The 13,533-nt window shown below is 38.5% G+C and overlaps 1 protein-coding gene across 1 annotated transcript in view; it reads left to right on the plus strand.

The window, feature by feature from the left end:
• PLPP4 (phospholipid phosphatase 4) overlaps positions 1–13,533 on the plus strand; it is a 68,415-nt gene that overhangs the window by 20,229 nt on the left and 34,653 nt on the right. The window contains exons 2-5 of the mRNA XM_075155187.1: positions 1,500–1,608; positions 6,007–6,097; positions 9,472–9,535; positions 11,009–11,133. Coding sequence (XP_075011288.1) covers positions 1,500–1,608; positions 6,007–6,097; positions 9,472–9,535; positions 11,009–11,133 — 389 coding nt within the window. The remainder of the gene's footprint in view (positions 1–1,499; positions 1,609–6,006; positions 6,098–9,471; positions 9,536–11,008; positions 11,134–13,533) is intronic.

Below are 13,533 nucleotides of genomic sequence, written 5' to 3' on the forward strand. Positions count from 1 at the left end.
GGAGGCTGTAGCTAATGCAGAGATCTTAGACTACAGTGAGAAAACAAAGAACAGCTGGTCAATCCTCAGAAGGGATGAAAAGAAGGATTTCCTAAGACCTGGAAGACTGGATAAGGCTTGCTGTTGTTTAGGAAATTGCTGACATGGCTAGGTTTGCGGACTCATCTTCACAGGGGGGAGTTGCATACGTACGGTTTAATTTTGCTCTGCTTTACAAATTGCTTTGAACTTTTTCTATTTACAAAGTCAATTGTTGTAGCTGTTACTTGTATAAAACCTGGTTTGGGAGGGGTTTAAAGCCCTTGGCTTTGGGAAATTTACAATAAAAAAAGCTTTGGGCCACTACACCTTTGTGTTCTGACTCCATGGGCTTATTGGGTAGGACCAATCTGCATAAAACTGGTCCCTGTGTCTTCTCGCAGCAGCCATTCTTTCAGTCCTGGTAAACTAGCCCTGAAATGAGTAACGTAAAGTAAAGGCAGAAGTTCCCAGATAGTCTGATATGACTTCAAAGCTAAGAAGAGTTAAAGAACAGTGAAGGACTTTGTGGAAAAAGGAGTATGGTTTAAATGAAGAGAGACAACTTATGTAGTGCTGGAAAGCTTTTGAAACTTCTGACTACAGTCAAAGATCCCAATTTCTGCTTCCTCTTTCAGTGCTGGACAAAAGATACCCGCACAAATAATTTACTTTCTGTATAACAATGTAACCTCAACAATTTATTTTGATGGTCTTCATTTCAAAATAACATAATTGCAAAACTGTGGGGTTTTTTTGGTTGGTTGGTTGGTTTTGTTTGGTTGGTTTTTTTAAGAGAGCTAAATGACATGAGAATGAAATTAAAACAGTCAGTTTTGGTGAATGAGACATTTCTGATAGAGCTAGATTCTTCTTAAGTTTGACAGCCAAATTGAAATACTGGGAATCTGAAAAAATTAAAAATGTGTTTCTATGAGCCCATCCTGTTTTAGCAGTAAGTCTCTTGGAGATATTCTCTAAAGTTACCTGTTCTTTCTATCAGTAGAAGGAACTTTCTGGGCTGCTTCTTTCTCCCTGCTTTGTGGTCCTGCAAATACAACTGTCATACTTCAAAGTCTGGATCTTGACATTTGAAAGACACATTTTATATTCGATATCTGGTATATTATTTCTTCAGCATAAAACATCTGCTACGTGTGATTTTTCTAATACCACAATATTCTTTGCACACTTTTCCCACAAAAAATAAAATGACAATTTATTCTCCACAGCACAGTTTATGGAACTTATATAAAGTTGTAGAATATAGACTTTTAAAAATCATTTTCCTAAGTGTATATTTATGAAGGTTGTATTACTAAAACGCAGTGAGGTAGGAAAGCAACGTATTATAAGGATAATTCATGCATGCTATATCATAATTAACTTTGGGGGAAGTTTTAAATCAGCAGGACTCTTCTGGGATTTTTGGTCATCATTTGAAATTGTGAAAAAAAAAAATCTTTAATTGTTATTTTCAGTTTTACAGAATTTTTGGATCCATTCCAGCGGGTTATCCAGCCAGAAGAGATCTGGCTGTATAAAAATCCTTTGGTGCAATCAGACAACATACCTACGCGTCTTATGTTTGTAAGTACTAAAGGTTTATTGGTCATTTGATGGCTGTAAACTAAGTACACTTTCATTTGATAAGCAGTAGGAAACCTTTCAGAAGTATAGGATGTTTCTTTTATTCTAACAACAATTGTTTTCCAAACCAGGAATGTCCAAAATGGGAAAATGTAGGTAATAGTGGGGAGTTTCTAAAAAGCAGCGTTACCAGGTGACTGAATTTAGGAATGTTGATATTACAGATTTAAGCAAGTGTTAAATTAGAGGGATGCTAGAGAAATGATTAGAGAAGCTTTTTGAATTAGCTGGTTGGATGACCTAACAAAACCTTTCCATGCTCTTACTAGGTTAAGTGCTTAAATTTTGAAATCCGATTAGTTTTAGGCATGTTAGGCACTGAGATATCTGCCTCCAAATACTTTTTGGTGTGGGTGTTTTTTTTTTTTCATGTAGACAAAACCTTTGTTTCAACTTCTGCCAAGAATCCTGAGGTCATCAGGAGCATACTTAATATATCATAGAGCTGCTCTGCTGTCACCGTTATTCTGGCTTTCCCCAGCACAGCTCATGTTGACATGCAGACTGGCTGTCTGTTTTTGATGGTTTGTCTGGTTGTCAAAATTCATCGTTTTTATAACCTTCACTAGCAATGATTAACAATCATAATAATCTACACATATAACTACAAGATTACCATAAGGTAGACCACTACAGAAATGCTAAGAAATTACAGGTGTAGTTCAGGCTATTAAAACAAGTAGGTCAGTCTTCGCAAAAGCTTCATCAGTCAAAGTGGAGATTTTGCAGGAATGGGCATGGCAGGTGAGGTCAAATCCTAGTACCCTTACATCAAAGCATCTTCTCCTGTGTCTTCAGTGAAGCCAGGGTTTTACTTTTCAGATTAAGAGCTTGAATTCAGAATAAGTGCAGATCAGTTATGTAAATTGTCTTCAATATTTTTTTTGAAGGCTCAGCTCTTCAGTTAGGGAAACTTTTTAATTGAGTAAGGAAAAACTTGAGGGTACTTCCTATTTACTTTCTATTTACAAGGTGACAATATATCCCCCCTTCTAAGACAGAGGCTGAGGACCTGGTTTTAAATTCACCAACATACTGTTTTTATTGCATTAAGAAGAAGCTCTATTAAGTACTTTTTCAGGCTGGATGGGTGAAAATGTGTGTTTTTCCTGCTATGGAAGACAGCTGTGTAAAAATGAAAAAAAACCCAAACCAAACATTACATTGTTGTGCTAGGAAAAACTCTGAGTTTAATTCTGCCATTTTTCCTTATGCTGAGCATTACCTTACTACACGGGTTGTCTGATCTGTGTTTACAACTGAAGAGTTCAAAGACCCATAGTGAATCATTGCACAGGGGTTTGCTGCAGTGGTGAAACTATTTTTGAAACCGGTTGGGACAATCTTTAGTCCTTCCTCTGTTCTCTAGGCAGTAGCCCCTGGGAAGCACAGTTCTGGGATATAAGTGTAGTACATTTCCCTGTTAACCACTTCCCACAGAGCCAGCTTTTGGTATACTTGATGGCAGGTGGAACTTCCAGGCAGCTCTGAGTCAGTAACGTTTCTATAGTTTGCGTTCTGTTTCTGTCTCAGACCACGACATCTCAGTAACTCAGTGAACAGCTTCTTAAATTAAGAAACGTGGATAATTTCTAAATGTTTTTTTTTATTTCTTTAATTAAAAAGAAGAAAAATTCAACTCAAGCATTGATCACAAGCTTTCATTATGTAAAGAATTTCTTGCGACTAGTGTTGTACTCTGATGTTGAGACGTATGGCTATGGCTTACCAGAAAGCAATCTCTAAGAGTTTATGAACTGCTGGATTATTTTATATGCTGAGAGCTTTGAATTCAAGAGAAATGTTGTGAATACTCCAAATCCAGATCCAAACCAGACAAAGCTGACCTCTGCATGGACAGCAAGCAAGCCACAAAGGATGGAAAGTCCTGAGCCTTGTTCTGTGTCTCTGCCAGTAGATATTCCTTGTCTTGGAAAGCGTAAGGTACTGTCAGCTTCTCTTGAATGCATTGGAAGTATGTGGGAGTCCCTGTAACTTTAGCATATCTCTGGCTTGCCAGGATGAATAATGAATGAGAGAGATTTTGTCCATGTTTCACAAAAGCAAAGCAATGTTGGATTATTTCACTGATGAAAAAGAAAACATTACTGAGATGCATCTGAGGGAGAGTATTGCTCATTAGACTGTTGCCAAATCTGTTATGGATATGAGCCATACAGAGTCTTTTTGCAAAATAAAGAAAAAGGTGTCTTTAGCAAGCCAAACTTTCTTCATATGTGCATTTTGCTGCAGAATAAAAAAAACACCTTCCAGCTAATGCTTTTGTGTAAGGAACAACAATGTACTGCAAACATGAATGGTTCTTCATCTCTCTCAAAAATCCATATGCTTGTGAAATATGAGGAAATCTGCAGTTTTACCAGATTTCTGAAGATTGATTGTGAAGTGGTTTGGAACAAGCTGCCACTTGAATTCTATTCTTTGTTGATATTTTCTGCTGCTCCTGCTTGTTCAAAAGATTTCTAACTCCATTAAACCACCACTATAAGCCTGTCAGCCTGGCTATATTTCTACATGTTCTTCAACAATGGAATGCAGATATCTATCTTCTTTTTTTTTTCCTGGTGGCATTCCTTACTTTTCAGAATGAAACTAATAATTCTAGGTTTTGCTTTAACCATTTTTATTTCACCTTTGTCTCTGAAAGCAGAAATTAAACTATTGCTGAGGATAGAGAGAAGTGAACATTTCTGGAGCAGTAACGTGGCACTGGCATCCTAACTTAAAACTCCCTTCTGTCTACAGTGTTTGTGAGATTCAAGTGGAAATGGTGCACTTTTTGCACAAGACCTGGTGCCTGCCTTTCTAAATGTAAAAAAGGGGAGTGCAGTCCAGGCTGTGTTTTAATCTGCATGGTTTACTGAGATAGTATTTTGCAGATGCAGGTGAGGGGAATCTGGTCCAAGATGCGCTACCACAATAAGAAAGTGCATTTTCATGTTGTTCCCTACTCAGATATTCTAAAAGCATAAAATGAGGACTGAGATTAATCTGTATTATAAAAAGAAGAGTCACATGTCTTTTGTTACACCATTTCTGTCCTGAATCAGTGTCTCTGTTTCTTATCTCAGTGTGGCTGTTTAAGAAGTAAGGCACTGTTCAGCCTCAGTAAAGATAGCATAATCTTACTTAAGCCCTGGTGCCCCTTGTGCCATATACAGCTTAATTTTTGCCTCGTTTAAAAAAACAGTCATTTTCACTTTTCTTCAAGAGAATAAATGCTTTTGAAAGAAAATGCTTTTAATTTGTTTTTGAACAAATGTGATTGTGAAGAGGTTTGTAGATTCCAGAAAGGAATTAACTTAGACTGGAACCAGCAAAAAGCATAAACGGACTACCTTGCCTACAAGTTGCCTTTTACCTCAGCAGTTGAAGGTCTGAGACAGAAGGGATGATGGAAGGACCAGTTGGGAACAAAAATCATAGTTTCCATGGCAAGCTACTAATGAAAAACTCCCTGGTATTGCACTTGGGGGAAACAAATATGTCTCTCTGGAGAAAGGCAATCAATACCTGCTCTTGGAGGACAGACTGCACGAAGTATGATGCTTTTTGGGTAACTGGCACGTTTACAGTGAATCATCAACCGTAGTCCAAATTGCTCTGTGATAATGGAGATGCTGTTCGTGGAAATGAGGTGTGTGCATTGATGTGCAGATGCCATTTCAGGTTCCTTGTAGGAGGAATCCTGTCCTATAGCACTGACAATAAAAGAATATGGTTCTGCTTAACCAACGAGTATACTTGTAGATGTTCAGGTGGTGGTTTTCTGTTTTTGAACAAAATCGAGCAGTTGGCTCCACATCCAAACACTTGTAAACGGAAGAATCATAAAGACCTTATCTTTTCAATGCATTCAAGAATGAGAGTTAAAAAGAAAACAAAAAGTAAAATAAAGAGCATTTTAAAATGTCAGGAAGTTGGTGCTGGAGCCTGTTATGTTGAATAGGGTTTTACTGAGAGCACAGCCTGGACTGCCTGCCTTCTGGAGCAATGCTTAGTGCGGAAAAAATGTACAAGATCTGTATGGATCAGTGTATGAATTTTGTGGACTTTATAGACTGCTGCTTTTTCATTCATGAAGCTGACATTTTAAATGCAGCTCCAGGCAATTACAAATCAATTATAACCCACAGTTATATTACAATTTTAATGTGTAGTTGCAAAGACAAATCATCCCACTTTGCTTAAGGTCAGGAGTTTGATAAAGATCATTCAGCCTTCCAGTTTAAATGGAGCTAACTGGAACTAATTATTAATCAGTTGGTCTGAAAAGGAATTGATGCTCTCACACATGATATTTGTTATCTCTTACAGGCAATTTCATTCCTTACGCCACTAGCAGTCATTTTTGTGGTGAAAATAATCCGGCGAACAGACAAGACTGAAATTAAAGAGGCTTTCTTAGGTAATGTATGTCATACTTCAAGATGGGAAATGTGTGATAGCTCTCAGAGATTGATTCCAGTTGTAGTCTAAGCCTTGAAGAAAACCTGTCTCCGCTACAGTCCATTACGGTAGTTTTCAGTGCAGTTATAGTTGCAAGCCATCTCACAAAAGCCTTTGTTTTTATGTATGTTTCTAAATGTACAAATTCTGTGCCTTAATTCCACAATCTAGCTAGCAAGGGCCAGAATTTGATCAGCAAAGTCAAGACCATCTGAGAGACTGTTCAGATGTATATTTTTCTGTCACAGCCAATCTATTACTTATCTCTTATTTACACTTGCAGCTATTCTAAATTAAGGATTTGACTGGAAAGTCCTGCGAGACTCAGCTGCTTAGTGTAGGAAATTACTTCTCTCATTATTTTCTCTGACCTTCTCCTGGAGTTTACTGTTCCCCATTGCAAAATCCGTGCTCATGGCTCAGCCTTTCTATTCACAAACTGATGTTTCATCTTAAACTGCCAGTGGAGTTGGATGTGCACTTAATCCTGGACTGTGAACGGCTATGGCTGTGTTACGGATGAGGTCTAATTACAGTTGTAGGCAGCAACTTTGAGCAGGGAGGCAGGTAGACTATGGGGATGGTAAGTCTTAAACTGTTCCAGCTAATTCTGTCTGCGCCTGTCTTTTGAAATCTTTTAGTGATATATGCCCGGATCCTTCTTACATAGATACTGCCAGAGACCAAAATTGACTAAAGCACTGCCGCTGGCAGAGGATACTTTGAAGCACTAAGAACTGCAAATGTTTTTGTTGGCACCATGTTTGAAATATGCCTAATTCTGGAATTCTGTTTACAGGCTAATTTACACTTTAATTTATTAGCCCTTAGATTGTAAGGCCAAACTGATACTCAGCCTTGCCTTAGCTAGATAGGATGTAAATGGCATTATGTATCTGCCTTTGAAAAAATTTTTTAGACAAGGCTGTGTTCCCATAGCTTGTTCTCTCTCCAGTTGCTCTAACACAAGTGTGAAGAGATCCTAGTTTTGTTTTGGCTGCTGCCAGTCAGTTGTAGTAAGTTCTGAAATGCCTTACAGTGATATTTTACTGACAAGTGCATTCAGCAGAAATAACTCGGATTCATAAAATGCATCCAGTCACAGTGCTGAGTTTCACTTTCCGTTAAGAAGGAAAGGAGCTTTGGATTAGTTTCTCCATCACTTATTCTCACCTTTTTGTTCTAAAGGACATTCATTTTTTTCTGCTGTTATTGCCTTCTGTTATGATTCCCTCTATAATGTCCAGGAAAAAACTTGCCAGCTTCCCCAGTGTTCTCCTTGCTACCCAGACTTTAAGGAAAATCCAGCCTTGATGTTCTGTTCTGTAGGGTATCCCTGTTCAGTATGTGCCATAAGCGTGGAACTTCTTGTGGCTTAATTATGTTCAAGTGTACTGTACATCAATATGATTCAGTATGTTAATGTATCTGGTGATGTGAAGCTGATGTGAAGATTCATTAACTGTGGTGGAGCTTTGTTGATTTGCTGAGATCTGGCACGTAATGTTCGTAACGAATCATCAGGAAGTCCCCCAAAAGGTGAATTTCTTTAGACATCGTACGTAGAAGAGATCACAGGTTAAAAGGATGTGAAACTGCTTTGTCCCTCCTAGAGCCATTAATATAAAGAAGGTGGTTCAGTGCATCTAGGGTAAGGAGTAGTTAGCTTCCTAATGTAGGTGCCCTGAATCCTTCTCCTGAAAGTGCCTACCTCTCTCTACTCACTGGATTATATGACTTTTGGTGGGCGGTATGAAACTTTCCTACAGGGAACAAAATGAGAGCAAATGCAATTTGTTTACCAGCCTACATTCACACTGTCATTTGATACTTGGATTGCCGTTGTAAGGAATATGCAACAGTTCAGTCAGGTATGCAATGAACAATCAAGACAAAGCTCAATGAAAAGCGTAAACTTTACCATATGTCTTAGAAAGCAGATATCTCTACATCTCCCATTTTTTAAAAAGGAGAATGTAGTGCTGTGACACTGCTGGTCACAAGCATTCGACTTAGTGGAAAATGTCAGTTCACCGTGCAACCACCATAAATAACTAAGAGAAAACAATTGAGAGGAAAAAGAGAGCATGGGATTGAGTGGTCACTGTGAACATAGGTGTTGAAAGTGGAAGGCTTTTTTGAACAATACCGGTGTCTCTAGGATTGACGTGTTCCTTTATTTTTGCTGGCAGCTATTGCTATAGTCTGAGAAAACCCTTGTTTTTGCTTTGATGGAGGACCTCCTTTTTTTTTTTTTTAACTTAAAGAAAAATAGATCCTATACACACACATTTTTATGATCTATAATATCCTCAGGCAAAGATTTTATGGAGACAGGATGAGTGCTGCTGAAGGACAGCATCTGGGGCAGCAGTTGAATGAGAAAATAGCTCGCGTAGCTGTCATAATCAAAAGTTATATTAATGTAACTGTTCTGCTGGAAATCACAGATTTGCCTGATAGGTTTTTTTTTTTGATGGAAAATAAAATTCAGTGGCTCTTGTGTTGTAACAGGGAGCTATGGTGTGGACTGCAACATTAAATCAATTTTGATCTACAAGGAGTATATGCACTGAAGTGCCACTGAAATCAAGACAGAGATCTCCACAGGCTTTAGATGAGGTTCTTCGGAAAGTCTAGGGACTCAGCATGCAAGTTCAAATAAAGAAGATGATTCTGTCATACCTAGTCTGACAGTTCCTGTTTATTACTCCAATTTTATTAGGAAAATTGGTTAATCCTGGGAGTAAATGTAAGGGAAAATGTCAAGATTTTTAGTCAAAACATCCACATCCTTTTGAAAGAAAAATTTAAAAATCATCCTATTCTAATTCTAGCCAAAAGGCAATTCTTTAGCCTGAAAGTGGACTGCTTAATTGGGTCACACATAAACATATATATACATACATAAACACACACACATATGTGTATATATCTCTTATGTATCGGTCTATACAGGAATTCTCCTTGACCCAAAGAGTGTAAGGTTTTCATCTAGTAATTTGCAAAACTGATAAACACAGGGCTTGATTCTCTAATAATTGTTTCCATCTGATGATTTATGCCTGTGCAAATGGCATGATACGAAAACTGGCTTTGCATAAGGAAATAAGATTTCTCAACAATAAAAGCAGAACAAAGTCAGTTATGTGATTATTATCATGGTCTGGGGTCTCTCCTTAGTCTGGGTAATAAGAAAAACAGTGGACTGCAAAGATCATTCAGTTTTCAGTCCAGTAAAGGATTCAGTCTGTAAATCAAAGGCTGTAATGCTGCAATTTATAGTTTGGTATTTAGGTTATTATTGTTCTGTTTGTTTATTCTGTTTTGTAGCTGTTTCCTTGGCTCTAGCTCTGAACGGCGTCTGCACAAATACTATTAAATTAATAGTGGGAAGGTAAGTCTTGTCATGTTATAAATGATGGCTTAAGAGAAATGAAGACGGAGCTGACAAATACAATACATCTTAATAAAAAGATAGCTGCTGCTCCAAAGCACGTTGAATTGGAAAGGACCCCTGTGAAGCTGTCCTTTCCCTGGTGCAGGTGGTGTACAACTTCATTATGTGACATCCAACTGTGGTAGGAATCTATGCCCTTGTGTTTTGTTATTTGTTTGACCTGCTGGCAGATCCAGACAAACGAGGAGTTTGAAAGGAAAGGTGTGAGCAGAAACCAGTTCATTAAATTGGCAACACAGAAGGGAAGAGTCTCAGCATGTGGGAGTTTAGATGCCAGTGCCACTAGTCTGATTAAATAGGAATCAATTGAGTCTCTATATAACCCAGTGCCTGCATTTTGTGTGAAGCATATTACTGAATGGTATTTCCAGGTAACATCAAGATCCATGGCAGAACAAACCTTGGAGCCATGCAATAGGTGGACTTAGGTCCACTACTAGGTAGGCCATTTTTTAGGGAAGCATAAATTTGAATGAAGGGCTCAGAAAAATACTAGCAAACAAAACTCTCTGGAAAATAATTTTTTTAAGATTTTTTTGGCTCTTTATCAAAAATTTGACTAATTTCAGCTGAAAAATATATGTTTGACTTGAATTCGTACAGCGTTTACAGTCCAATGCCACATTCGTTGCTCACCTGTTTTGCAGCATTGAGGAAGCAGTATTTGTGCTTGGTTTCTGATGAACCCTCTCTGCTACATGGTGCAGTACCTGGCAATAACGGTACTTGGCACTTTTATTTTAAGAGTGCTTTTGAAATATAATTAAGAATGTCTGCACCATCTTCTTCAGGCAGACACAAGCTCATTTTGCCTGCACTCCAAGCCAACTAGTTGCTCTGTCAGGTTGTCTCTGAATCTGTGGTCATTCGCCTTGCTTCTCTACCTGGCTTATTAGCTCAGGATCCCTGTGACACCAGTCAAACCTACGTGCCGTCGTTCAGCTCAGAGCAGCGTCAAAAGAAACTCGGAGGTTTGTTCAATGCAGTTAGAGACTCAGCCTCAAGGCTGGCATTAGAATTTGGTGGTGGTTTTGGTGCCAATCTTGTAGCCAAAGTTGTAGTGCTGTTCTCAGCTAGATGTATTGGCAAGATTTGTGCAACTTTTGGGTTGCTATGCCACTTTGTCACTGGAAGTGCTGTGCAAGATTGATTGCTGTAGGCAAGAGTAGCCCTGCGTGTTCGTTTCCAAAGACAGCTAACTCCCACTTCCATGCGGCACTGGAAGCTTCCCTGAGAGAGCCTGCCTGTAAAAAAAGTGACCTATTCAAGGAGAACGAAGCATTTCTGTTGCTGTGTTAAGGCAGGAGGGAATGAATTCTGTATGTAATAAGCAGTAAATGTAATAATCACTTTGAGGTTTATTTGTTACTACAGCTTTTATATTTTTAATATCCATGGTGTTTTTTGTAGACCGCGTCCCGATTTCTTTTACCGCTGCTTTCCAGATGGAGTAATGAACTCTGAAATGCACTGCACAGGTGATCCAGATCTGGTGTCTGAAGGCAGAAAAAGCTTCCCAAGTATCCACTCTTCCTGTAAGTTCATTTAAATGCAGTGCCTTTTTTGTAAAAAGCTGTCCTATCTATGTTTTGGAATTGCTCTTTTTTTGTTAGGTCATTAACTTGATTTTTGCTGGAGGGGCCTGCACTTCTGTCTTAGGTCACCATTGCCAGAAATTTCCTTCTGGAAATAAAGTTGTGAGCCTGTGACCCTTCCTTATTTTGAGAACCACCTGACTTCGCTGAGAGCTGTAGCAGGACTATCAGTAGAGTGAAGCACTACTCAAGATTAAAGAAAGCAGTGTGGTTCTGAGGGTGTATCTGTACCCTAATGCAGACCTCTGTATGCAACGTTTGTCTATATAATAAATAATTATTTTGTTATATTCCATTGAAAAATGAAATGTGACAGGGCATGTTTGGCCAGCATAGTTTTGACAAGATTTAGTTAATGTCTTTCGAATACTAGGTCTATTAAACCAAAGTTCAAGTCACAAAGACAGTTCAACTGCTTTTATCTTTAAGATTTCATTTAAAAAAAAAAAATCCATTACTAAGGTGCTTTTCTTCATGGGAAGTTGTATCCTTGAAGGTGGAAAGGATAGAAAGGAATGCACGGAGATCATGTTGCGTTATTTTGGTGCTATTCATCCTAATAAACTGGGTACAAAGTCAGGTTCAAGAAGTCCCTATAGCACTAGAAGCTATCATAATGTGCCAGTAGAAGGGTGATTATTTCATTCCCTGTTTTCTTACGCTTTTGACAGTATCCACTGCTGGCTGTGGCTAAAGAAGTGATCCTTGTCTGTGTGGACCTTTATTTTGAGGGGTTCCTATACTTCCATGTTCAGATGTCTACTGCCGCTGGACTGCTTTGCCCAGGCACGGACAGGAGTAGGTGGTAGCTCTGTTCCCAGCTCAAGCAAGCAGAGCAAAATAGGCAGAATGTCCTGACTTTTCTGTCAGCGTGACAGCACAGAGGTACCATGTTACAGGGTAACAAGGTTATCAATAGTATCTTATTTAGAGGAGCAGGGGGGCAGGAAACAGAAGTAAATTGGGCACAGTTTGGAGTTTCTGTGGTTTCTTGTCTGCTCCTTGGACAGCATAGTCACTTGTCGCTCCATTTGGCTTTGACGTGGTCCTCAATCTAGGTCTGATGGTTTGATCAGTTACTCCTAGCTAATGCTGTATCCTGACAGACGTTTAGGTGGCTTTATGAAAACTCATATGTCTGATTTAATTAGTTGTATTAACTCAGATGTTTACAAAGGTTCCTTTCTCTGTCTTGAGGAGCTGACTTCTAGAGTGTTTTATGTCAGGTGTTTAATAAAACTTCTTTTCATCTGCAAAATAACTTGATTACTATGAGCTTTTTTGGGTTTTTTGGCCAGTATTGTTTGTTGCCGTGTGTTGTTCTGTTTCCAAGAACTGCCAATTGAGTACCAGTAGGTCATATCTCTGGAATTTGTTTTTCTGATCTTTTTTTAAAGTAATAACTTCAAATTGTCTGATTGTGCAGAATTTGTATATTGCAAACAAGTTGGGTAATGAGATAAATGAAATTCTGAGCTGATCTTGCTCCCTTTTTCTTGTTTGAGTCCCAGAAACAGAAAAGGGAGTAGTAGATGGATATGTTGTAAACTTTATAGTCCTAAACAATAAACCACCTTAGCTGGTTTTTTGTTTATAAGCTTTGATTACATTAAAGAGACAATAGCAGAATATATCGTATGCCATTTAGAACACATGGTATTTATTGCTATTTGTAGTCTGGCATCAGTTGTGGTTGTCACACTTCGTTGCAATCCTCTTAAGTATTACGGTTAAGTATTTCGTCAATGTATATAACAACAAAGGCTTAAAACAAGTACATGTATACACTGATGTACTAGAATTTACAGTTTACAACACTAGCCCTCAGCAAGTGTTATTATATTGGTCATTTTCCTTTACTAAAATGCAACAGTTTACTCCAGGGCTGCAAAGTGTGGGTTGCAGAAGACATGCAATGTGCTTTTGTTTTTGCACAGACTAGAATCGCTTTATCTGTGGTATGCTCTGCTTAGCTCTGGCACACATCCTAGTTCTCTTACCAAGACCGCTTGTCACACAGCGAAGTGCTTTGTCCCTGTGCCAGTGGGGCAGCCATAGAATGCATACTGGGGTTTTACTTTTAACTGGTATTGGTTTTATAAGCACTGAGTTGCGTTACTGCAGCTCACACAAAATTCAATTGGAGCAGAATGATGGCCCCATGTATTTAGATCAAAATTATGAGAACAGCTTTCTCCCTCACTGACTAATATAATATTAGCATGGGGTTGAGTTGACTGTATTTCCCACCACAAAGCCTTTTATTATAATGTGATAAGAATGAAAAGATATTATATATGCAGTAATTTTTATCTGTTGGTAAGTGTATGCTAGAGTGAG

This window comes from Calonectris borealis, chromosome 7, assembly GCF_964195595.1.
Source record: "Calonectris borealis chromosome 7, bCalBor7.hap1.2, whole genome shotgun sequence".
Lineage (NCBI taxonomy): Eukaryota > Metazoa > Chordata > Aves > Procellariiformes > Procellariidae > Calonectris > Calonectris borealis.